The sequence below is a fragment of the Onychostruthus taczanowskii genome, unplaced genomic scaffold (assembly GCF_017590055.1).
Source record: "Onychostruthus taczanowskii isolate IOZ18803 unplaced genomic scaffold, ASM1759005v1 scaffold75, whole genome shotgun sequence".
Classification (NCBI taxonomy): domain Eukaryota; kingdom Metazoa; phylum Chordata; class Aves; order Passeriformes; family Passeridae; genus Onychostruthus; species Onychostruthus taczanowskii.
Window position 1 is genome coordinate 807523 of NW_024505339.1, and position 25096 is coordinate 832618.

Here is a 25096-nt window from a genome sequence, read left to right on the forward strand (position 1 = left end):
GATCAGTTAGTGCAAACAGCAACACCACAGGGCTTCTTTTGTGCAAATATCGGGGCTTTGCATTTTTATTAACATTTTTTTTTCTCCTCACGAGGTTTTACAGCCATTTAAAGTTTATAATCTACAGAAATTGAAACAGAACACAAACAAAAATATATCCTTAACAACTTTTGAAAGTCAAATATTAATTAACAGTTCTATTCTACCTGTAGCTGCAAGAGTCCACCCCCCTCTTTTCCTTCCTGAAGGGACAAGCAAAAGCCAGTCATGGGGACAGCCACAGCCTGTTGTGCTGGGCTGCAGGGACCGGGCCTCCAGCCACTGTCACAGGGGGAGATTTGGCTGTACAGAGTCTCCATCTGGAATGACAGTGTCGTGGACAGAGACTTGGACACATGTAACAAATCAGACACACACAGGGATCCGTTGTGCAGTCAGATCTAAAGCTCGGCCTCCTTACTGGGTCCAGGGCCAAGACAGATGCCTGGTTATTTTCTGCAATGCTGTTTCCCTTCTGTTTAGCTGGTAGTCAAGAGGAGCAGGGTCTGGAGTGTGAGCCCTTTGGAGGGGGACTGAGACCTCCCCTCCTTGCTTTGCTGGTGCAGGGCTGGCAGGTGCTGCCTTCCCCAGGGAGGTGGCTGAGGACATACCTGGTGCATCGGTGGCTGGGCTCTACCTGGAACAGTCCATTAGCTGGGAGGGTAAAGGCAACGCTGCTGTGGGGGACAGGCTTGGTCACTTCTCATCCATCTCCATTTGGCACAGGAGAGCACAGGGCCAACACAGTTGGGGACATGGGGGGGGGCTTTTCCCACAAAAACACAGACTCAGCTCACAGAGCGAAAGGTTTTGTGTCCCAACAGGTACCAACACCTACGTGGGAGCATGGGGGACATCCCAGGAGCTGGGCACTGGGCAGCCTGTCCTGCCCTGGGACATGGCTCCAGCCATCTGCTTGGGAGGAGTCACTGGAGCCACTAACAAACAGACCTGAGCTGGCTGGCCACAGCTAATCCAGCAGCAACCACTTTGGGAGAAAGACAGAACGAAGCATTTCTGCCTTAAGTCACGAGGGCCGTGAAGGCTTTCCTCCTCCCATCCTTCTGTGCTGGTTCCCAGGCTGGGTGACCATCCAGCTGCTGCACAGCACTTGCCTCTGGCAGCCAGGCTGCCACCGAGGCAGGGCCATGTGCTGCCATGTGCCCAGTGCAGCAGGGAAGCCAAGGAAGGGATAAAATCTCCTTGTCCCCATGGCCATGGGAGGAATGCTGGTGCTCCAGCAGGCTGTGCCATGGGGTGCATGCAGTGCTCATGGCAGTGCTGGGCTAGCAGGGGCGTGAGTGCCTCGCTATGGCAGAGACAGAACTGTACAGCAGATACCCTGTTCCCCACCAAATTCCCAAACTGGGGAAATTTGCAACCACATCAGTGCCAGAGCAGACGTGGGGTCAGCCCATGGTGCAGAAAGCAAATCTGCCTCTGGCTGGCCATCCTTTCAGCCTGCTGTGGATTGAGACCAGCACAGCACCTCTGGCTCCAGCCTTGTGTGAGGGGTTACCCCACAACACTGCTCAGAGGCGAAATCCAGCGAGGGCAGGAACCACCACGCCACACACACACAGGCAAAGCACAGGGCTGGGGCTGGAGAGGGGACTGGCCTGAAAACACCCAGAGGAGCCGTGGCAGGCAGGAAGCAGCACCCTGCTCCTCTGCTCTGGTGGTCGCAGGTTTGCTCAGACCAGAGCAGGATCCAGGCACAGGGTCCAACGTTTGCGCAGGCAGGTGAAGCCAAAGCAGAGCTGGTTGTCACTGTCACCAGGGAGGGAGGCCCGTGAGCTCCTGGCCTCAGAGCGAGCCAGTGCTGCACATGCAGGCGTGGGCAGGGAGCTGGGCAGCAAACAGGCACTCGTGGGGCACTGCAGGCTTCAGGCAAGGGGTGCCTGGTAGGAGTGAGCGGGCGGGAAGGAGTCCAGGAGAAAACTAGCCAAGGGGGAAGCCTGTGTCCACAGCCCTTGTCAGTCACTACCTCTTCCGTTGAGCAAATATACATAAAAACAATCCTTGAACACAAGAAGGGACATAAGACACGACTACTTTACAGAGAGGGCCTGGCACCTGGTGGGACCGGGCGACTGGAACGTGATTGTACAGGAGCTGCAGGCAGCACCGTCCTGGGTCTGGGCTGGTCTCCCTTGGGGGCTGTGGTCCAGTCCGTGTCCCCCAGCAGGGAGCTGGAGTGTTTGCAGCTGGTGCCTTCTGCCTGCAGGCTACACGTCCGTGGAGAAGTAAAGTGTGTTGCGTTTGAGCTCGCTGAAGGAGATGGGAGGATGCTGCAGGTAGTAGAGAAGGACCTGGACCTGTAGAAGGTAAATAGGGGGTGTTACTACAGAAGAGGAAAGAGCTGCCACCTCCCAGCCTGTCCATCCAGCAGAAAGTAACAAATCTACCCAGACAGGCAGGTGAACCCCTCCAGTAGCCAGCTCTTACCTGGGCCATCACATCGTGGGACCAGATGTCAGAGGCCAAGGTGAGGTGTGCCTTGCTCTCCCCCTCTGAGGGTCTCAGAAGTGTCGGCCCGAAAACCGTGGCCAGATTGTGGAGAGACATTTTGTTGATAGGTTCCTTTTCAGCCACCCTGTGGAGTACAGGGAGAGAGGCAGTGTCAGCCCCTAGTGATGTTCAGGAGTGGGGAGCCGTGGGGTGATGTGGAGGCTGAGGGCTGCTCTCCCTTCTCCCAGCAGCAGTGGGGTACCTCCAGCTTTCCACTGCCCTCTGTAGCCCTCAGAAGAGCCAGGTGCAGGGCAGGGAGCTCTGCCCCCTTCATGGCCTCTGCTGGAGCTGCCGGGCCTGGCTGGGAGCCCTGGGTGTGATGTGGCAGCAACCAAGCCCTCAGTTTGCACTGCAGGGCCTCCTCCCTTCCCGAGCCTGCAGGGGACGGCGAGCCCTGCACCAGCCCGTGGCCCCTGCACCCACTCCCCTCGAGGCTCCCTGCCCCAACAACCCTGTGGGAGCCCTGCCAGCACGGAGGGAAGCAGGACCACAACATTGCCATGTTAGGAGGCAGCTGTGCTCCCCGGCACAGGCTGCTCGCTTGAGCCCCGGCCAGGGGAGCAGATGTGGGAACTGGCTGTGCCCGGTTCTCAGGATGGAAATGGATTTTTCCTTCTCCATCCCCCAGCATCAATCACTTTTTCTGTTTGGTTTTAGCCAAACCAGAGGAACAAAAAAAAAAACTTTCATGATGCAAGTAACATGAGCTGTGAGCCCCAGTCCCAAGCTGTGGCCAGGCTCTGTGTTCTGCTCTGCTGCCCTTCCACAGTCCTGTACCTTCCCTGGGTTTCTGGGTCCCCAGGGAGCCCCAGTCCCTGAGTTCCCAGGTTTGGATGCACCTCATCTGGGCCAAGACAAAGCCAGTCAAACCACAAACTGCTGCACTCACCCTGGGATAGCTGATATGAGGGTCACCTGCAGTTCTGGGACATTTCCACAGAGCTGACTGTCCTTGGTTCTTGGCCACCTGCTGCTGACAGGTGACAGGGATTGCTGCATTTTGTTTTGCAAGGACTACTGCTGGACTGGTGGGAAGGGACACAGAGCTGTTTTCCTGCTAAGGGGGACACTGCAGAGCTCCCAATTGATTCCTGTCCTGTGCTGAGGCCAGCTGCTCCCTGCAGAGCTCATCCAAGCAGCTGCACGCCGGCTGCAGCAGCCAAGTGTTCCATGTTTGCAGAGGCCATGTGCTCCCTGCAGAGCTGACCTGGATCACTGGTCAGGCACAGCTCAGGCCCTGCTGGCACCACAGCTGGTGGTCCTGGGACACCAGGGGCTGCTCTGGAGGGGTAGAATGGCTCCAGGACCCCCCAGCATCCTACAGGTCCCAAGGAGAGAAGATGTGGAAAGCCAACACTGATATCAGAGAAGGGTCTGAACAAGCTGCAGCTTGGGGAATTTGCCAGAGCCCAGAGAGACAGGGCAGGTGGGACACACCTGGAGCTGTACCCTCTTGGAAGGGCTGGGAAAGGATCACTCCATGCCTGCCCCAAGCTGCTGTTGCTGGCCCTGGCTGCTGCTCTGCTCTGCACCAGCACAGCACCATCTCCCTCCAGTCTGGGATCAGCCTGGAGCCGTGCAGGCACCACAGGAATCAAACAGCAGCTCTAACTCTGTTCATGTCCCATCCCCACGGCAAAGCAGTGAGACAGACCCATCCTGCACCTCCCACCCATCCCAGGCAGCCCCTGAGCCATTACCTTTTCAAGTGCTCCAGCAGGAAGAGGAAGGTGATGAGGTTGGGGTCAGGCAGCGAGCGGAGAAGGTGCATCATGCAGTTCTCCTTGGCAGCAGGATCTGAAAGGGCTGGAGGCAAAGAGGGAGAGGGCTCAGGACACGGTCTGCTGCAGCAGCAGGACCCACCACAGCCAGCTACCTCCCAGCAGCCAGTGTGTGAGCACTGGGGAGCAGCACCACGAGCCATGAGCTGGCTTGGAACCAGCAAAAACAGCCAGGACCAAGTGGGCCAAGCTGGGAAGGACCTTTAGGAGTGGCCCCATCCCAGAGCAAGCAGTGCCAAACAGAGTTTGTGCATTATCCCCTTCCCACCCCCGAGCCCTTACCGATCCCCTCCATGAAGGCGGGGTAGAGTCTGTCAGTGAGGAGGGGCTCGGGCAGCTCACGGAAGTACAGCTTCAGCGTGCCAGCGATGGCATTGATGTCCATGTCACTCAGCATCACCAGGATGTCCTTGTTATCTGTCCAGAGAGCACCCACATGTGACACCTCCTGCCCTCCTGATCCCCTCTGGGTCTCCACCCTCTGTGTCACTCCAGCTACCCAGACAGGCTGCCAGCTGCAGGGCAGGGACAGCACTGCTGGGTTCACAGCCCCATTAGCCTGGCTGAGGCTGGGAAAAGCCCAGTGGTTCCCGCCTGGCTGGGCAACAGGACACACAACGATTTGCAAATCCATTTGCAACATTTCCCTGACTCAGTGTCTCCCAGGAGCCAGCCAGGAGTGGCAGCAGCTCAGAGGGACAAACGGGCTGGGATCTCTGCGTGTTTTTGTCCCTCCTCACCCCCAGCCCCTTCCTGTGCAGAGTGGCATATCTGGCACAAGTGCAGTGCAATAACCAAACCCAGGCTTGCAGAGGGCTGGGGGGGGTCTCAGAACACCAAGCTCCCCCAGGACACTCACTTGCATCAAAGACAGCTTTCAATGCCTGGATGTCAGTGGCGACTCCAGAGATCCTGTAGATGCCAACCTCGTCGATGCCCCTCTTCTCCACCTCCTCGACGCACTGGCGCACGATGTAAGGCACCTTGGAGCGCTCGCGCCTGGCTCGGGAAGCGGAGATTCAGCAAAGATTCCCAGGGGAACCCGTGGCAGCCAGCCCAGCCCTGCAAACCCGTGCCAGGGGTAGGATGGGCATGCAGGAGGGGAGGATGGGAATGGCAAAGGGAACAGGAAAGTCCCCAGCAGAAAGCAAAGGCTCCCAAGCTCCGCAGTGTTGGTGGGAGCAAGGGGACACAGTGCAACCCCACACCCAGAGCAGATCGGCCCCACAGCCCTGCATTTACTTTGTCACAACACTGATTTTCACCCCGAAGACACCAGTCTGCTTTTTGGACGGGGTCCTCTTCAGGCTCATGTCCCTGCTTGTGAACTTCATGGAGAACTCCACCTTGATCTGTGGGAGACAGGGGGTGAGTCCTGGCTGGTCTGAAGGCAAGAAGGAGCTGCATGCACAGCGAGGGGCTGTGGGTCCCCCACCCCACTTACTCCATTCATCTCAATCACATCCATGTGCCAGTTCTTTGTCTGCACGGCCTGTGGGTCCAGCTGTGGGGAGAGATGGTCTGTGAGTTCTGTGGGGACACAGCCTCGTGCCAGCCCTGCTGTCATCCCAACCTGGTGGCCCCCAAAGCCTCTGATCTGCAGATGGTGTAGAGCACAGAACATGCTTTTCCTGTGCAAATATGCTATCATGACTGGAGGATGGAGAGGTTCCCCTTTGGGGTCTGGGGTCCCTCTGGCTGTGCCCTGGAGCCAGGTGGGCTCAGCACCTCCACCCTGCCCTCTCCCCAGAGCCCCTGCAAGGCAGTGCTTTAACCCACACCCAAGAAGCAAGAAACTTCCAAGAAATTAGGACTATTTCTGGCGGCAGATTGATGAAACAGAACTAGGGCAGCGTTTTCCATGCAGAAAAACAACATCTCCCCATAGCCAAGGCTATTTATAACCCCTGGGAATGACAGGCTCTGCTATTTCTGGCTTTGGGGCTAGCGGGGGACTCGGTGACGCTGCCCTGGCACCCGGGTGCAGCGAGAGGTGCTGGCATTCCCAAGGCCCTGGCACGTGCTGTGGTGGGTTCCGAGCCCCAGGGCTGGGCAGAGGTGGCTGCAGTTGTCTCTTGGGGCTTTTTAGTCCCCAGCTGGTGGTATTGATCCAGCCCCATCGATCCCTGTAATGCACAGGGCAGGCAGTCCGGTCCTAATGTCCCCTTGGGGAAGGGGATGGGATATGGGAGCTGGTGGGGGCTCCCAGGGCTGGGGACGTGCAGCTGCCAGGCCACACTTGCACCAGGCACGTGGGGTCACTCTGCAAGGACACAGGAGCTTCCTGCAGTTGCTGGGTCAGGAGATGCTCTGGGCAAGTGTAAAGATGTTCAGAGCTGCTGCTCCAGCCATGGAGCTGCTGTTCCCCTGCCCAGAAAGTCACTGCATGTCATGATGGGGGGGCACTGTGGGGTCCCTCATGTCCCTTCTTGCACACCAAGACCCCACAGTCCCAAGGACAGACTCAAGCTGCCCTGGCTCTTGGCACAAACCCAGCACACTGGTATTGCCACGTGCCTGGCTCTGTGAGCCCGAGCAGCTCCTCAGCCATGGGAAAACTGTGGTCCCCAGCAAGGCAGACATGCTGCTGTCTCCAGCATGGCCCAGGAATGGCTCCTGACAGGGAGCTCTCCCTGCTGCTGCAGCCTAGCCCATGGAAGAGCCCAGCGAGTGCCACGCTGCTTCCTCTGTGCCAGCCCTGTGGCTGCTGGAGGCTGCAGGAGGAGGAGAAGGAAAGCTGCAGCTGCCCTGGGCTCCCATGGGACCCTGCAGCAGGTCTGGACACTGGGATCACGAGACTGCAGCCAGACCACAGCCAACCCCAGTCCTGCTGCTCCAGCTCCTCTGTGCTCCCCCACAGTGCTGCATCCCCCACGGCACTGCCACAAAGCCACCACAGCCAATGTCACTGCCCCAGGCACTTTCACCCTTTTCCCCACACATCCCTGTCCCACTCACGGCAGTGAAGCCTCTTCATCCCCCAGCCAGGTCAGGAGCCTGTTTGCTCTGTGATGCAATTTTAACTGCAGCCACCATGCATGCCTTCCCCTTCCCCAGCCCTCAGGTCCCTCTGGCTCCGATGGCCCTGGCAGCTCACATCTGGAAGGGCTTTAGCAGAGCTCTGAAGAAAGCTTTTATTAAAGCCAGGTTGGCTGCTGCCAGTGCTGCAGACCTTACCCTGAGCACGTCACTTCCCTGCAGCCCCTTCCCCCTGCATGGGCACAATCAACACACAACAGCCAGCAGGGCCCAAATTTGGGCTAGTTCTGCTGGCACCATAGGCCTGAGCCCCCTTGCAGCTAGGGCAGATCCCTGTGCACCACTGTGGCCTAGCCCTGGTGCTCTCTAACCCTCCTGGCCAGCACCCTGTGCAGAAGCAACAGCAGCAGATGATGCTGCCACTCCCCAGTTTAAGCAAAGCCACGTCCAACACTTCGTCTCCAGGCGTGGGAGGATGGACGGGAGCATCCACCCACAGAGCCAGAGCTCTGCCCACACAGCGCTGGCAAACACCCTGTCCCAGCTCCCACCACCATCTCCTCCTCTGAAGGGAGCTGCCTTGCTCCAGCAGGATGCAGGGACATCCCTGGTCAATGGGGAACTCCTGGGCTAGGAGCCCTGGGGAACAGCCTTCGAGCCAGCATTGTGCAGGATGAGATGTCAGCTCCTCTTTGGAAGACCAGACAGCTTCAAACACCCCTCTGTGCCTGGGGAAATATCTCAGCCAGGTCACCAGCATGTCTCCAGGCTGCTCCCTCCTGCATCTCAGGGACTTTCAGCCATGGTGGTATCCATGCCCAGGTCAGCATTCGCTGTGGTGCCGCTCTCATCCACAGCGAGGTGAAACACCCTCTGTCTGTTGCCACAGGGATGTGCCATCATCCTGGTTTCCCAAATTATCCAAAACTGTTTGTTTGTAGGACAAGGCCCCAAGTTGTGGAGGAACAGGTGATGAGCATCCTGGCAATCCTGCAGCACTTTGTATGTTCTGGGGAGGTCCTGCTGGCACTGACCCTCCCCTCCTACTGCTTGTCTTGTCCATGGGACAGCTCCAGACTTGAGGTGATGAGGCAACATCCTGGAATTTTGTCCTCAAGACACTTCCAGGTCATGGCACTGTGACAGATCCAGGCAGGGTTGGGTGCACAGAGCTCCAAGGCGAGGAACTGGTAGGGCTCCAAATCCTCAGGGTGGTTCCCCAGGGCCCCAAACACTGGGATGCTGTGGTGGGGCAGGGACTGTCAGGCTGGGCATGTCCCCTCCTCACATCTCAGGCCCGTGAGGTCACCCCACCTCAGCCTTGGGTGAAGCAATTGGGAGCAAACGGTGACTCAGTCTTTGAGGTCATCCCTGCCAGGGCCCTGGGGAGCGGGATCCCAGAGGAGCTGCTGCAGCCAGCGTCGCTTCCCATCAGCATCCGCAGATTCCCCAGCCTGGCCTCCCCTGGCTGCCCTGGCAAGCAGATCCCTCACCAGACCTCCATGCCAGGGAACAGACAGTCCCTGAGCCCCCAACACCGTGGGGCAGAGCAGCCCCCACACCAGCAAACGCTGCCAGTGGCAAAGCACAGCCCCCCAAAAGAGCAGCAATTCACAGCCCTGACTGAGAGTGACCCGAGGAGCAGCAGCAGCATCCACAACCCACCAGGACCCTGCACGGACCCGCGGGGCCACATCCTGCCCTGCAGCCCCAGGGAAGCCAGCAGCCAAGACAGGCACGGGAAATGAAACCCCTTCATGTTTTGACCCAGCAACAGCCTCCGGGCAGCCTCCCCACAGAGCCCTGCTGCCCCTTAATCCCCTGGGCTCGGCACAGAATCGAGGTTAATGCCGCTGCGTCACACGCGGCCCCGCCGCTGCCAAACCGAGCCCCCCCGGGCCCACAGCCGAGCCCCGGGCCAGCAGCTCCCCGGGCAGGGCACTCCACCGAGGGAAACCCCCGTGGGGCTTTTGGGACAGCCTGCAAGGGTGCTGTCCCCCTCCTTTGTCACCTCTGTCGCACATCCCCGCGCTCTGTGTTCCCACAAAGACGGGCAGCGCTGGCTGATGTGGCTGCGACACAGCTGCGAGCTGGGAAAGCCTGGATCGACCCGGGTTGCAAGAGGGGGGACGCAGGCACCGGGTGCTGTGGCACCCAGGGAAGCCGGCCCCAGCCAGCCCAGAAGCATCACTGCCTCCCGGGCAAGCTCCAGGGCCGGGCAGGGGTTCCCTGCCCTGCCTCTGCAGAACCCCCCGCTGCAAACAGCTCAGCCTCCGGGAGCCTGCCAGCACACAGAGGGAGAGGGAAGGAGGAAAACAAACACCTCACAGGCTGCCAACTGCATCTAAGAGCTCCCAAAGCACCCAAACATCTCCCGGCTCCATGCACAGACCCTGCAGCACTCATTCTCCGCACAAACAACACAGCCCCCCGCCCCACAAAACCACCGGCCAAAAAGCCACGGTCACCACGCAGAGCAGACCCGGCAGAGCCACCCCAGAGCCCAGCACCGTCCCCTGCAGCCGCCCCCCACACCCGGAGCACCTTCTGCCGGAGCAGTTTGCTGCGCACCCTGCCCCAGAGCCGGGCGCCCGTGTTCGGGGCTCGCTTCCCCTCGGGCTCCTCCACGCCGCGCTCGCCCCCGGGGCCGGGGCCGCCCTCCGGCTGTACCAACACCTCCGTCATCGCGACGACCGCTTCGGCTCCGGGCAGGCGACACGAGGGTGGCCGGGAGCGTGCCCGCGGCTGGGTTAGCGCAGCATCCGCATCCCTTCTGCCGGCGGCGAGAGGTCAGCGGGGGCCGGCCAGGGGAGCCCTGCTGGGGCGGCGGGGCGGCGAGCGGCCAGGGCTCATCTTCAGGGTGTGAGCCAGGCTGGCGAGGCAGCCCCAAAAACCTCCCTCCCCCTGCGAGGAAGTGACTCAAAGGCGGCCCCCCCCCCCCAGGCGGCCCCCACGCGTTTAACTCTCGCCCTGCCGCCCGCCGCCGCTCGGCAGCGCTGGGGGGGCTGCCCGGGCTCCCCGCCGCCGTTATCCGCCGTTATCCGCTGTTGTCATCCCTCTGCCGTTATCCCTCTGCCGTTCTCCGCCTCGCAGCGCCAGCCACAGCCGCTGGCGGCTGCAGCATTCCCGGCTCCCCGCAGGAGCCAGGCTGGCTCTCCCGCTCTTGCTGAGAGCAGGAGGAGGCTTTTGGCGTATGTTGTCATGCCTAGGGACAGCTGGGTACCCCCATGTCCCGTCTGTGCACCCTGGCCCCTGTCAGCCCCACTGCCAGGGGGGCAGGGAAGCCCTGGAAGGGTCCCTGCCTGCTGAGGTGCAGGCTTGGGGGCACTTGCATTGCCCCCCAGTCCATCCCTCAGCAGCCCCTGGAGTCTCCTCAGGTCACTGTGGCTCCCTGCAGGTCTGGGGTGCCCCAGCATCACAAATCTCCCCACCAGAGCCTCTGCCAGCCTAGGGAAGGGGAAAGACAGACAGACAGGCAGCTATTCCCTGAGGGCACAGCAGGCACTGTGCCCATGACAACACAGGCTCTGCTTCAACAGCCAAATCCCCCCGGGAATCAAATGGGCTGAGGAAGGGGGTCCTGAGACCCCCCTCATGCACCCACTGCCTGTCTCCTCCAGTGCCTGGGGGCCACATCCATCCTCTGTCCTCTGCAATGTGGGCACAAGCACAGCTTGCTTTGCCCACCACAACATCCGTCTGCCATCCTGGCACAGCACCACACACCCCTGCCAGCACCCAGCAGACACAGCCCAGCTGCTGGGAGCAACTGGGACAGCTCAGAGCAGGGCTGAGCCCTGTAGTGCAGGGGACACAAGACCTTCATGGGGACACAAGCCAAACAGGGCAGCCCTACCCCGACCACAGCATATTCCAGCTTTAGAAAACGGGGTTAATAACAACAAAACAGGGTTAATGCTAACCAGGAGTCACACCTTTCCAGTGAGCAGTCAGTGCTGCTATGTGGAACCAGCAGAAGCTCATGATGAGCCCAGGGACCAGCCAGGGTGAGGAACATCCAGGGCAGCATCTCTGCCTGAAGGGCTCAGGGAGAAGGCAGGGGGCAGCTCTGGGGCTTGGCTACAGCCCACAGCCCCAGAAGCAGCACTGCCCATCCTGCTCACAGCTGTCCTGCCCTGCCACCAAGCCCATCCCAGGGCAGAGGTCGAGCTGTGGCTCTGGGTGACGGCAGGACAGCCCCAACCCTGTCACCCTTCCATCCACCCATCCAGATCCTCCTTGGGATAAGCAGCCCCGGGGCCTTTTCTCTTTCCTGCTCTTCCCCCACAACTTTTGCACAGCGGGTACGGGCTGTGCTGTCCCTGTCCCGACCCCCGCATCTCCCAGCATGACTCATGTTTGTTGATCCAGGCTATTTCCGAGAGCGCAGCTGGACTGATCCCCGCGGGACACCGAGCCCCTTCCCTGCCCTGGCCTTCCCACTTGGCCCAGTGCCACCCCCACACCACTGCTGCCTGGGGGAGAGGGCAACAGAGGGGTGATTTCAGGTAAGGACAAGCCACTGGTGAAGCTGAGCCCCCACCTCCCACCCTGTGTCCCCTCCAGTGCTGTTTCCCTACAGCATCCCCTTCCCAGCAGCATTTCCCTGCTGCTCTCTGCTCCCCTGGGACCTGCCCTCAGTTGCTTTCCCACGGAGCAGGCACCCACGAGGGGCCTTTTGAAGTGGCCCTGAGTCCAGGGCTGTGTCCCAGGCGTGACCCTGTCCCCAGCACAGCCAGGAAGGCAGCCAGGCTGGGCTGCCCACCAGGAAAACACAGAGACACCCCCAGCCTGAAGTGTGTCCCCCTGCCCTGGGCTTCCCTGCAGCCTGGCCAAGGTGACTGCAGGGGGAATGTGAGGTCTGGGGGTTGCCTGCCCTCCACTCCATCCTCCTGGTCCTGCTCACCTGGGAGCATCTCAGGGCAGCCCAGGCCTCCATCCTCCCTGCCTGGCAACCACCAATCAGAGGCAGCTCAGCCATTGCCCTGGAAACCCCCGTTGCCATAACAGCAGCTGATGGAGGCACAGGGAAGGCAGATGGTGGCAGAGGGGGACACAGGAGGGACGGGGGGCTGCACATACAGAGCCCTCCCTAGGGCAGCTGCCAACCCCTCCCAGCAGCCCCCCAGGGCCACAGCACGGAGAGCAGCAGAACAGAAACACTTCCATCCCAGCTGGGGCTGGATGCACCTCTGCTGGGAAGGTCTGGCTTTGCCACCTCCACAAAGGCCCCTCTCACTTTTTCCTACCTTCTCCTGTGCCCCAGGACCACCACCTCCTATGCCTGATGCCCACCCACCTCACTGCCTTCAACCCCACAATTATTGCACCTCGCTCCCAAAAGCAGAGCTGCCCACCCCAAGGATCACCCCAGGACAACCCTCCCAGCCCAGGTGCCAGGCCCTAAGGAGTCTCCCTTTGGTTGAGAGGATGCCCAAAAGCCCCAGGGCATACCTGGATCTGTCCCTTGCCCATGATCTTGTCCACAATTTCGTTGTTGTCCTTGTTGAGTTTGGTCTTGTCATAGCACTTCTCGTAGCAGAGGATGCGCAGGGACTGGGAGCCCTCCAGCTCAATCTCAAACTCCTGGGGTGTGGAGGGAGGGTGGCTCAACCCCAGCACCCCAGAGCAGCTCCAAAACTGGGGTTGAAGGGAAAAGGGGAGCACAACCCCTCATGCATACCACCCTCCCTCACCTCATTCCACTGCGGCTCCGTGGTGTCCCGGAACACCCTGGTCTTGGCTTTGCTGACAAAGTAGCCAAAGGAGTCCACCTCCAGTGTGCAGTAGAGATCTGGGGGAGCAGACATTGCTCAGCACCCCAGGAACACCCTCACCATCTCCCAGGGGACCACTGTGGGCAGAGCAGGGCCACGTGCTGGACCCCAACTCTTCTGAGCCCACCGGCCCCTCCAAGCAGGGTGGGCACCCACACTTACTGGCTGATTGCTTGAAGCCCTTGGCAGAGTGGACGATGACGTGCAGGAACCCATAAAGCCCTGGGGACTCGTCATCTGTGGCAGGAGAGCAGAGGCTGTGTCAGGGCCTGGGGCTGGCCATCCCCAAGGTAGCCTTTGCCACAGCAATCACAGTCCCTGCAGTGACACCCAAATCCCCCAAGCCCCTGGAGGGACACCCTCAAGTCCTGTATCCCCCACTGACAGACATCCCAAGCTCTCCTGCTGCTGGACAGCCCTCGGGGAGGTTCCCAGTGGGGCTGGCTGGGTCTCACCCTGGGCACACTGCTCCTGCCCAGCCTATGGCATGGGCTGCAGAGAGCCCAAGAGCAGCCCCGTGCTGCAGCCGGGACTGCGCTGCCCGGGAGCCCGACGCTGCTCCAGCAGTGCCACCTGGTGGGAAGCTGTCCCTTGCACAGCAGAGTCCCCGCTCCAGCTCAGGGACCCCACAGCTCCTACCCGGGATCATCCCGAACAAAGCATCCCAGGGGCCACTCACCGTCCTTGTTGCTGGTGACTGGGATGTTGTGGACAGTGCGTAGCTTGAAGCAGGATCCTGTGAGCACCTGCAGCTCCACTGAGCTCAGGACAAAGGCCTGGAGGTCTGGGAGAGGACAGAAGCTTCAGAGGGACACAGCCAGTGCTGGTCACAGAGACTGCAGAGCACCAGGCTGGGATCCTATAGGACTTCCCTGTGGCTTCTGGGGGGACCAGGAGCCCCAAGAGGGCCTCGGCAGGCCCAGACTTACCCTTTTTCTGCAGTCTCTGGATGGCCTCCCTCCACTCGGACCGCTCGTAGTCGGAGGAGAGCAGGAAGAGGTAGCTCTGTAAGAGAGGGAGATGTGGCAGGCTGCGTGCAGGCAGGGCTGAGCCCGGCCCCAGCCCGCCCTCCTCACCTTCCCGTTGCGGTTGTGGATGCGGAAGGGAATGGCAGGTGAGTTGAGGAGCAGCCAGAATTCGTTCTCAAACATCTTCTTCTTGAGGCGCTCGATGGCACGGCTCTGCCCCTTGTTGGCTTTCTGCCGACGGGGAGCAGAGAGGAACTTTCAGAGGTACCCCTGTCCCCCAAGACCCATCCCTGACCCCGAGCAAGGCACCCACCCCAAGAGCAAGTCCCACACCCTTCTCTCACCTCCTTCTGCACCTCGCTCTTGATGGCTGAGATCTTCATCTTCATGTCCTCCAGCTCGTGGTCGGGGATGACGTGGACCTGCGGGCAGTGCTCCGACTCCTCCGGCGAGGGGAACACCAGGTCGGCCAGGGGCACGTACCACTTGCAGTCGTACTGCTGGTGCTTCCTGCAGCCAGGGCACGGGTGCTGACTGATGCCTGACCCCCTCCCTGGCACATCCCCCAGCCCACTGAGGGACAGGGGGCTTGTGGCACATTCCCCCCGTGCCCAGTGCCCTCCTTACCCCACTGCTGTCTTCTTCAGCTTGGCACAGAGCAGCACGTCGGTGAAGAGGAAGACGTGCCGCAGCTTCCGCGAGCCCTCCGACAGCTCCACCAGGAAGCCATCCTTGACAAGCTGCCGGGTCTGTGGGCCAGAGGGGTTGCCATGAGGGCAGGCAGGGAGAAAAGGCCAGCAATCCATGGGGAAAGGCCGACAATCCTGTCCCTCTCTGTGGCTCAGCCACCAAGAGCATGGGAAGGTCCATGCCCTCTATGCTTGATAAAGCACCAGCAAGCAGCAAGGACCAGGTAGAGCCCTAATCTTGTACCTGGCACTCTATCTGGAGGAGCTTCTCCAATTCCTACACAGGCACTAAGGAGCTCTTCAGGGCAAAGACACCAGCCAGGGGCTGGCAGAGGGCTCAGCCCTCACCCTGTGCCCAGGCACTGCCCACCCCACAGGCTCACCTCGCCCTTGGGGGTGGTGACCGCTGTCCTCCGGGGGTCAATGTCCTCATTGATGCTGGAGAGGAAGTTCTGGGAGATGCGGAGGGCGTCCTGGAGCAGCGGGTAGTCAGGGTGGTCAGCTGGGGTGTGCTTGAGGAGATCCTGGAGGGAGACAGGCACAGGTTAGCAGCTCAAAATCAGCCAAGCTGGAGACCCCTCATCAGCACTCCCCACAGCTGCAGATCCCCAGGAGCAGCAGAGACAGAGCCCACCACCACCCCCGTGGGACTGGTGTCACACTCACATGCAGGACGAGGGTGCTCCGTGTCACCCGGTCGATGGGTTTGTACAGCAGCGCTGAGGGGAGAGACAAAGTGTCAGCAGCCACCTGTGGCTGGAGCCCTGGCCCCTCTCCCACCTTCACAGAGAGCACAGGGGCAAGGAGGGGAGCCCAGATGCCCAGAGAGCCCCCCTGGTCTGCACAGAGCCCTGGACAAGCATCTGTCCTGCACAGCTGGACAATCGTGGTAGTGGCAGGAGCAGGGGGGAGCCAGCACTGCCACAGCCCCATGTCCTGCTGTGCTGGGGACACCAGGAGCCGCAGCCAGGCTGGTGTGCAGTCACTGGCCGTGGGGACAGGATGTCCCACCACACCTGTGGCAGCACAGGGCTGGGACAGCCCTCTGGAGGGCAGGGCCTGCCCGGAGGGCTGCACCCACGCTTGCTGTGCGGTGGCTGTGGAGCGGAAGAGCCGTTCCTCACCCTCAGCAGCTTTTTCAGTTTCCTTTTTGGCTCAGCGCTGGGTCCCGTCCCTCACCAAGCTCTTCCACGCCTGTACCCACCTCTCTGCACCACCCCAGCCAGCCCTGGGTGCAAAGGGGGCCCAGGCTGCTCCAGCAGCAGCAAATCCTGCAGAGAACACGGGGTCCAAGTCTTCAGCCCCAAACCCCTGCCCCATGTCCCTGCCTGGAGCCCCCCTGACTGCCCGTGAGGCTCCACCCAGGGCAGAGAGCAGAGCAACCCACACACAACCACACACACACACAGGGGGTACAGGCAACCCCTTCTCCTGCCACACACCCTCCCAGCAGGAAACAGCCCCAGAGGCTCTTCAGAGGCGCATTTCATGGAAGCTGACAGACCCTTCTCCTCCTCCCCACCTCTTTGGGCAGGCAAAGGCACAGAGCCCACTCACAGTGCTGCTCCCCGTGCCTGGCCACATTCGTGTCTCCCCAGGCTGCTGATGCCTCTGGGGTTTCCCTTCACTTTGGAGCACTTCCCCAAACTGCCAGGGCTGAGAGCAGACAGAATTCGGCCATGGGAGAGAAGGAAAAGCTGCCACCTCCTCACCCTGGGCTGACTCGTGGGATGTTCCCACCCCTGGGATCTCAGAGGTGCTGCCCCATGGCACCCAGTCCTGAGACAGGGTGAGCAGGGGGTCTCTGTTCAGGAGGTGACAATGCCAGCCTGAACCCTAACCAGAGGCTGCACCCCCACAGCTCCGTGCCAGAGGCTAAAACAAGAGCCCTGCTCCCTGTGACAGCCAGCAAGAACCCTGCTCTGGGATAAAGGTGACAGGCAGGGTGTCCCCCCTTTTCCACCATCCTAGACCCACAGGAAGGATGGACCCTCCTGCTGCCATCACTACAGGCACACGCAAAGCTCCGGGGAGCCCCTGGAGGGGTGGCCCCAGCACAACAGAGGAGCAAGGGGCTCCTTGTGCCCACAGTCCTGCCAGCCCGGGACCCACGGGCAGCAGAGGCAGGGATGCCCACTGCCTCTCCTCCCAGCCATGCAGAGCTGGACATTCCAGCCTCACGATGCTGGGGCAAACGGGGACCCCTCCCCATCACCATCCACACAGCACAGCCCGGCACGAGGGGGTCCCCCAGCCCAGGATCCCCCTGCCCAGCCCAGCTCCCTCTGTCCCATCAGCGGCACGAGCCCGTGCCCGGAGGGGACAGCGAGCGCGTGGCTGCGTGTGCCGGAGCCAAGATGATTCAATCGAGCCTGGAACAAAGACGCTCCCAACTTCAGCCTGCAGAGCACGACGCAGCCTCCACCCCCCCGTCCCCCGGGCACAGACCCCGCGGCATCGCTGCCTGCCGGCACCCCAAACCCCCCTCGCCTCACCATAGGTGCAGTTACAGCAGAGCCGGACGATGACGAGGATTTCCATGGCAGCCCCGTCTCCACGCAGCCATCGCTGCCGCCCCGCAGCAGCTCAGCCCGGCTGCGGCGCAGCTCCGGCCGCTCCGCACGGCTCCCGGCACCGCCGCGGGCGGGGAGGAGCGCTGGGCAGGGGCTGGGGGGCTGCCGCACGCCCCCAGCATCCTAAAGAGCCGCGACCCCACCCCGTCCCCGCCGGCTCCAGGCACACAAAGGGCTCGGTAATTCACCCACGCCGGTCCCGGGCACACAAAAGGCTGCGTCCCCCTCCCCACGCCCGCCGTACCCTCCATGGTGACGGACGTGTGGCTCTCCTTGGAGTCCTTGGGGCCCTTCACCTTCAGCTCCTAGGGAGGGAAAGGGCCATCAGCACAGCCCGCGGGGGCTGGGGTGGGGGGAAGGTCAAGGCTCAAGGTCATGGGGTCCCCCCCCCACCCTTCCTGCACCCCCTGGCCCCAGCCTGGCCGTGCTGGAGGCCACACACGGGTGCTGGGTGAAGGAGTGTGGGTTCCTGCCCGGCTGGGAGCAGCTCTGGCTGTGCCCAGCAGCTGGGACATGGTGGTGATGCCACCGAGCTGAACAGGAGCAGGGGGCCCAGGCTGTAGCCATGGAGGTCCCCATTTCTGAAGGGGATCCAGGCACGGAGCTCCAGGCAGCAGGAGATGAGCCACAGGTGCCCAGCACCCACTGACACTGCATGGGGTGGTGACAGCACAGGCTGAGCCCAACCTGAGCTTGCACAAGGTAAGGACAATCTTGCAATGCCCAAAAACCACAGCGCTCCAGCAGAGACACCAGTGGCCCAGCCCTTGGGGACAGTCCCTGCAAGTCCCCAGGGCAGGGAGAGCATCTCCACGGGGCAGACACGGTCAGCTCAGCCACCAGGACAGTGTTCTCTGCCCTGTGCAGGGACAGCCTGGGCACAGCCCTGTCCCCCTGGCACAGCCCCATCCCAGCTTACCTCCGAGATCTTCTGGAACTGGTAGTTGCTCTGGCTGCACTTCTCTGCCGTCTCCAGTGCGATTTTGTAGTTATCCACAAAGGCCTTGTAGACCCCCAGCTGGCTGGCCTGTGGGGAGTGGGGGTTAGCCAGGCACCAGCAGGGTGCTGAAGCCCCCCACAGCACCCAAGGGGTGAGGCAGCCCTTGAGGTGACACTGCCCAGAGTTGTCCCCTCCTGGCAGGACACTCAGCCAGTTGGGGGTCACATGCTTGGCTCCTGCTCAGGGCAGGATGGTGGAGCTCCTGCCCAGCCTGTGCTTCCATAAACCTCCAAAATCCAGCAGAGAGATAACAAGTGCCGGGATAGCAGAAGCTGAAGCTACAGCCCTTCAACCTGGCCTCTCCTTCTCTCCCCAGCACGGTCATGGCATCCATGGGCACAGCCCCTGCGGGCATCACAACTCCAAACTCGTCACAACTCCAGCCCTTCTCCTCTTCCAAGTGGAGCAAGACCCAGTGAAGGTGCATACCAGCTTCTGGAAGAGGTGGCCCATGGTGACATTGCTGTCCCACTGCTGCACCTTCGGGCACAGGCTGTCGTAGAACTCCTTGTGGATCTCATAGATATCCTGGATCTTGTAGAAAATCGTCTCGATCTGCTGGAGGGTGAGGACAGGCTGCGACGTGGTGGCCGTGGCCTTCAGTGGCTTCATGGGCTGCCAAAGAAGGGAGAGTTTGAGATGAGGGCTAAGAGGAGAACGCTGGGGATGAGGAGGATCTGAGCTGGTAGTGAGGGCTGCCTGGGACAGATGGATGAAGGCTGGCAGCTGGACCAGGGGCACTCCAGGCTCGTGCATCCTCGGACTTCCCCGCAGCGGCGGTGACCCTGTGTTGTGCAACAGCGTCTCGCCGTGAAGGTCAGCGAGTCCACAGCAGGAAGCAGGGCTATAAATATGTCCCCAACAGGGACATGGGCAGCAGGGGAGGTGAGATGGGGGTAGACAGAGCAAAGCCCTGGTGTGGCTTCTGGAGCTTTGCTCCCACTCAGGCTGATGTGGCTGGGGGAAGCCATTCAGGAAAAAATGACTCCATCCATCCATCCATCCATGCATCCATCCATCCATCCATCCATACATCCATCTATCCATCCTTGGAGGGGCTGTCCAGTCTGGGGGCTGTGCTCACCAACAGGAGGGCCTCCAGCTGGTTGATGTAGATCTCCTCGCTGGCCAGGAAACCAGAGAGCACCAACTTCCGCATCTCCAGGCCTTTGCCAGATCCATCCATCCATCCATCCATCCATCCATCCACACATCCATCTATCCATCCTTGGAGGGGCTGTCCAGTCTGGGGGCTGTGCTCACCAACAGGAGGGCCTCCAGCTGGTTGATGTAGATCTCCTCGCTGGCCAGGAAACCAGAGAGCACCAACTTCCGCATCTCCAGGCCTTTGCCAGCCTCCCGCTCACCCTGAGGAACACAGCAAGGAGCCTGGCTGAGCCAGCAAGTGCCACAGGAGGAGACCCCTTCACCCACCAGCCCATTCCTGGCATCCCCACGTGGGCATATGTCCCTGCCAGTGTCGCGGAAGCTCCGTGGCAAGGCGTGGGCATGTGCCCGATGGGCAGCAGAGCCCGGCTGGAGCCAGCTGGGAAAGCCACAAGCTGCACTGGCTCCTCTCCCCTCCCTGCTCCGGGCTGGCCACGAGCCCGGTGCCGCTGGCAGCGCTCCAGGATGGCGCACGGCATGGCAGGACTCTCCCAGGGCAGAGTCCAGAGACGCCCAGTGAAATCATGCTTGGCGCTGGATGGGCTCCCACGTGATGCAGCACCACCCTTTCCCTCGGCTGAGGCTTCCCTTGGGAAGTGCCACCCCAGCAGGCACTGCCCACTGGCACTGGGGCATGTCCCAGCACCCAGGTCTGCTGCAGCACTGATGTTCCTGTGGTGTGACCCTCATGGCAGGGAGATGGCCAGGGTGGGGGGGCTCTGGGACCCTCAGCAAGGCTCTGCCAATGCCCAGGCGTGGATACCCCAGCCCCTGGACCATCCTTGGTCACATCTTGGCCTCTTCTCTTAAAAATCACACTTGAGGCTTTGATACCCAGACAGGGGCCAAGCAGAGCCATGAGGGCATCACTCTGGGCCACTCAGGATGGTTTGTGGGGGGACATTGGTCGTGTCTCACCTCTGCCCATGCCAACCTTGGCTGTTGTGCCAGGGGAGGTGACAGCTGCAAATACCTGGGGGGCACAGCCCCAAGGCGAGCATGGCTGAGGATCAGCATCTCTCTGCCCCACTCTAGTGTCCATCAGCCAGCCCTGGCACTGCTGTGACAACCAGAGTGTCCACCCTGCCAGGCTGCCGCATTCAGGCTGGGCCACGGTGACCAGCGCAGCAGGAGGGTGCGCGGGGGGGCCACTTTTATTCACTAGGAGCTCGTGGGCTCTTTGCCACAGATTAGTCACGGGCTCTTCCTGCTTCCCCAGCCTGGGCCCTGCGCAGGAGCTCAGGAGATAAGGGGCCCACCCACGCTCGGGGCCCACGCAGCCCACGGGGACGATGTCAGCTGGACCCCCGTGACCCAGAGCAGTGAGTCTCAGTCAGGGCCCTGTGGCTGCCCCGTGCAGGAGACCCCAGGAAGAGCAGGGCCAGAGCCCTCTTCCAGCACCCAGGCACCCTGGCAGGGTGGGCACGAGAAGGATGTTGAGCTGCACCTGCCAGCACAGGGGTCTCCCCTGGTCCAACCCCCAGCTCTGTTTTGGGACTGTTTAGGGGTTTCTGGTGGCCGAGTGTGGTCAGAGTGTAACACGAGCCCCGTCCTGAGCATCCGGTGCCAGCTCTGCTGAGCCCTGCAGCTCCCACCCCGCAGCACGTGTGGCTCTACTCCCCCCTGGAAGGACAGCTGGGTGGTGACCCCACTCTGAGCCCTCCACACCCGCAGCCTGGCACAGCCCTGAGCCATGCCCCTGGCACAGGCAGTCCTGGCGGTGTGGTGGGGCCGCAGTGATGCTCCCGCTGCTCCCAGCTCTGCCCCCCGCCAGCACCCACCCCAAGAGCTGTTCCAACACCTGGGCATCACCAGCCTCTTGTCCCCACACCCACTGCCCAGCACGGGAGCAGGGTCCCCCCGCTGCCCACCTTGTCGCCGGCCGAAAACGGAGACACGGGGCTGGTGGGGGTTCCTGGCTCAGAGTCATCTTCATCCTCCAGCACTTTATCCAGGTACCCTATGGCCTCCTCTTCCTCCTCCATGGCCGGCCGGGCAGCGGGGCGCAGAGGGGACCCCCAAGGCTCCGGGCAAGGGGCTCAGGCGGCCGAGCCGTCCCAGCCTGACTCAGCTCTGGACGCCGGCCACCAGCGCGGGATGAAAGGAGCCATTATGGGATCCCCGCTGCTCCAGCCTGACCCAGCTCCGGCCTCCCAGTCCCCGGCGGCCCGGGCGCTCCCGGCGCGGCTGCTGAGCCGGTCTGCGAGCGGCTCCGGGCTCGGCAGCGCTGCGAGCGCGGGGCAGCCCCGCTCCCGGCCGGCTCCGCTCGGCCCCGGGGCCGCGGGCGCTGCAGGGGCCGCTGCCCGGCCCCAGCCCCAGCTCAGCCCCAGCTCAGCCCCAGCCCCAGCCGGCCCCGCCGCTCCGCCCTGCGCGCTCCTACAGGAAATGCTCGGCCGGCTGTGGAGGTGGGGCTGCTCCGCCGCCGCAGCCGCCCGTGGTCAGGGCTGGGGCGAGCGGCTGCCGCCTTCCTCGGCTGGCTTTCCCAAGGTGGGTCCGGCAAGAGCCGTGGGGAGGGGTCCCCTGCCAGCTCCCCCGGCAGTGGGAGAGCATCCCTTCTGTTACAGCCCTCTGGGCCCCCGTGACCCGTGGGAAGGCACGGCCGGACCATGGGGATTGCCACCAGCGAGAAGTGACCCCGCAGGGCAGCAGCATCACCAGGTGCCACAGGGGGACCCGGCTGTGCAGTGACCCAGAAGGACAGCAGCATCACCAGGTGCCACAGGGGGACCCGGCTGTGCAGTGACCCTGCAGGGCAGCAGCATCACCAGGTGCCACAGGGGGACCCGGCTGTGCAGTGACCCTGCAGGGCAGCAGCACCACCAGGTGCCACAGGGGGACCAAGCTGTGCAGTGATCCCGGAGGGCAGCAGCATCACCAGGTGCCACAGGGGGACCCGGCTGTGGTCCCCCAGAAGGTACCAGAGCTCTCCGTGCCCCAGAGGGGACTTGCGGCAGTGTCACAGAGCTGAGCCGTGTGTGCTCACACAAACCTGCCGCACATCCCGCAGGGACCAGCCGGAACCTCAGCGCTGCCCCGGGACACGGGGACAGCAGCACTGCTGGGATGCTGGGGAGGGACACTGTGGGCCTTGGGAAACCAGGCAAGAGCAGGCTGGAGGAGGGGACAGCAACGCAAGAGCTGTTTCAGCAGTTTCCCCAGGGCTCCTCAGAAGCGAAAGGGGAACCAGCGGCTGCATGTGCTCTGCCCACAGGAGCCATCTCTTCTCCCTGCACCCATCTGAGCCTGCAACAAACTCCTGCTGTGAGACGTGGGCAGGGACACAGGGACTTTCCAGAGCCCGTGTCCAGCCCTGTGTCCATGCCACAGCTCAGCCTTTGCACCACAACCCTGCCCAACATGGCCAGGTCCCTGGAGTGGGGAATGGTCCCTGTGCAGGGGAATGCTACCCACAGTGCCAAACCCAGAAGTACCCAAGCAGGGGCTGGGACACCAACTCCACACCACAACAACATCCCACGGTGGGATGGGGAGGGTTAAGATGTATCTGCACGCAGCAGTCACAGCCCCCAGACATGGTTACATCTGCCCCTGGAGCCTGCAAGATGAGATGCCCCACCAGAAAGCTCCTCAAACCAGCCCTCTCAAAGGCAGTGCCACCAGTCCTGCCTCCCTGGAGGAGAGCAATGGGCTGAACCTGGCACCCTGTGCCACCAGCCACACAAGCTCAAGCCTGTGCCCCTCGCAGGGCAGAACACACTGTGCTGGTATTGGAGGGAGCTCTGCCAAGCCCCAGCACAAGCAGCTCCAGATAAAGAGAGGGAGGCAGAGCTGGCACCGGGCTCCAACACTTCCCAATCCTGTTTGTCACAACCAAGTCATCGTCCCTGCCTGTGCCCAGACCCAGCGTGCCCCACGAGCCCTCAGGAGCACCCCTCTGCCAGCATCTCCCGCCAGCCCTGTCCCGCAGAGCCACCCTCGGGTCAGAGCCCAGCGCTCACAGCCCCAGCACCGAGTGTCAGGGCTGGGCTGTGCTGAGGGGACGAGGAGCCTGAAGCCCGAGCGGTTTTGAGGCAGCCCCGGGAGGCGGTGGCAGAGGGCAGCACCCTCCTCTCCCTCCCCAGGGGCTCTGGGTGCTGGGACGATGCTGCGCAGGGCGACCCTGGGGAGGAAGCCACACCTCTCCCTCTTCTGCCTCAGCATCCGGGTCAGGAGCTTAACTCTTTCCCTGACAAAAATAAAACTTGACTCTTCCCGGCCTGGGCAGCGGCAGCGCCGGGGGATCCCGCAGCCCGGGGCCGTGCGGTTCTCCCCGCACTAACCCCGAGGGGCCAAGGCGCCTGCCTGGCCCCCGCCGCTCCCGGCTTTATGGAAACTTTCATTCTGGGAAAAAAAACCCCACTTTTTTCCCTTTGGATCCCACCCCGCAGCTCTCCGAGCATTCCTCCTCTTTCGGAAAACCAGAGCGCTTCCCCAGGGCGCGCTGCGAACAGCAGGGGTTACATTTAAGCTGTACAGAGCGAGGGGGGGCACCTTGTGTCCCCACCCCTGCTGGTGGCTGGTCCCCGAGTGCCACTAGATGGAGCCGGCAGCCCGGCGGAGTCGCTGCGCCCTGTCCCCAAGGGCTCCCGGGGCTGGGGGACCCGGGAACTCCGCATTTCCAGCACTCCCGGGACCCCGCTCCCCGGCCAGCCCATCCCCTCCCGGCTGTGCCACCGGCGCGTCCCACGGGCACGGCATCCCCGAAGTGCCGCTCCCCGGAGCCCAGACTGCCACTGCCAGCAGAAATTGGGCTGCCGGGCACAGTTCCCCGGGTCACAGCAGCTGCAGAGCACCACAAACCCCGCCGGCACCCGAGCCGGACACGCAGAGCCCCGACCCCCAGCACCTACCCCTGTGCCGAGGCCATCGGTGGGCGTGGGTGACACACCGTCCCCGCTCTCCTGGCCGCGGGCGCTGAGCTGGGGGGACATGGTGGGCGACTCATCGATGTAGGGCATGGTTTCCGAGCCCTCCGGCAGCGCCTTGGGCTCCTCGTTGCCCTCGGCGTCGTACTCGTCCGCACCATAGTTGAAGTCTGCCGGGGTGAGAGAGGGTGGCCGTGAGCATCCAGGCACGGCTCAGGGACACCGTGTGGCACCGAGGCCACCCAGCCCAGCCTGTGGTGGGCAGCTGACCCCGCGTCCCAGGCCCACTCACGGACAGCCCAGCCCAGCCCAGCCGCGCAGCCTGCTCAGCCAAGCAGGCAAGAAGACATCGCGCGTCACACCGAGCATCCTCGGCCCCGCAGGCATCCTCTGCTCGACACACTTCCCTATATTTGAATAATTAACGGGACCGAGAGGCCCGGCGGCCTCGTCTGCGCAGGGACAGCTGCTCTGCCAGACGCTCCAGCCCCATGCAAGTGGCGGTGCCCTGCCTGCCCGCCGGCCACCATCCCTGTGCCATCCCCGCGGACAGACGAGCTGGGCTGGCAGCCACGGCCGCCGTCCTCCTTGCTTGCCCATGCCCACACTCCTGGGAGCTGTGCCAGGGTCACAGCACAGAGGGCAGTGCCACCCCCCTGGCAGAAGGGCTCAATTCCCTCCCCGATGGGGGAGTGAGGGGGGCTGCATTCCCAGCGCAGGATGAGGCCCCCAGTCCCCAGAGCAGCA

General features: G+C 62.4%; 1 protein-coding gene across 6 annotated transcripts; it reads right to left on the bottom strand.

The window, feature by feature from the left end:
* Nucleotides 1–36: 36 nt before the first annotated feature.
* On the bottom strand, nucleotides 37–24510 carry ABR (ABR activator of RhoGEF and GTPase). Of its 6 annotated transcripts, XM_041422834.1 has the most exons (23): nucleotides 21356–21830; nucleotides 19664–19685; nucleotides 19402–19484; nucleotides 18747–18932; nucleotides 18237–18344; nucleotides 17562–17622; nucleotides 15411–15463; nucleotides 15128–15268; nucleotides 14683–14804; nucleotides 14400–14565; nucleotides 14164–14286; nucleotides 14017–14092; nucleotides 13767–13871; nucleotides 13250–13324; nucleotides 13007–13104; nucleotides 12765–12896; nucleotides 5776–5835; nucleotides 5574–5683; nucleotides 5191–5330; nucleotides 4614–4748; nucleotides 4251–4356; nucleotides 2488–2635; nucleotides 37–2357 (listed from the first exon to the last, which is right to left on the bottom strand). In XM_041422834.1, the coding sequence occupies exons 1-23, from the start codon at nucleotides 21467–21469 to the stop codon at nucleotides 2268–2270; spliced, it is 2454 nt and encodes an 817-aa protein (XP_041278768.1). In that variant the 5' UTR covers nucleotides 21470–21830; the 3' UTR covers nucleotides 37–2267. The 6 variants fall into 6 exon arrangements, with proteins under 6 accessions (XP_041278768.1, XP_041278771.1, XP_041278766.1 ...); XM_041422837.1 differs by lacking the exons at nucleotides 19402–19484; nucleotides 21356–21830 and adding an exon at nucleotides 24335–24510 and having other exon boundaries at nucleotides 19581–19679; XM_041422832.1 differs by lacking the exons at nucleotides 19402–19484; nucleotides 21356–21830 and adding an exon at nucleotides 24335–24510 and having other exon boundaries at nucleotides 19581–19685.
* Between the last annotated feature and the right edge of the window lie 586 nt (nucleotides 24511–25096).

Excerpts from the sequence above, each read along its gene's own strand:
- ABR (XM_041422834.1), bottom strand. The coding sequence starts at position 21,469 with ATGGAGGAGGAAGAGGAGGCCATAGGGTACCTGGATAAAGTGCTGGAG. Across the intron at positions 13,325-13,766 it reads AGTCACCAGCAACAAGGACG|ATGACGAGTCCCCAGGGCTT; the intron begins GTGAGTGGCCCC and ends CTCCTGCCACAG. Across the intron at positions 13,105-13,249 it reads GGGCTTCAAGCAATCAGCCA|ATCTCTACTGCACACTGGAG; the intron begins GTAAGTGTGGGT and ends CTGCTCCCCCAG.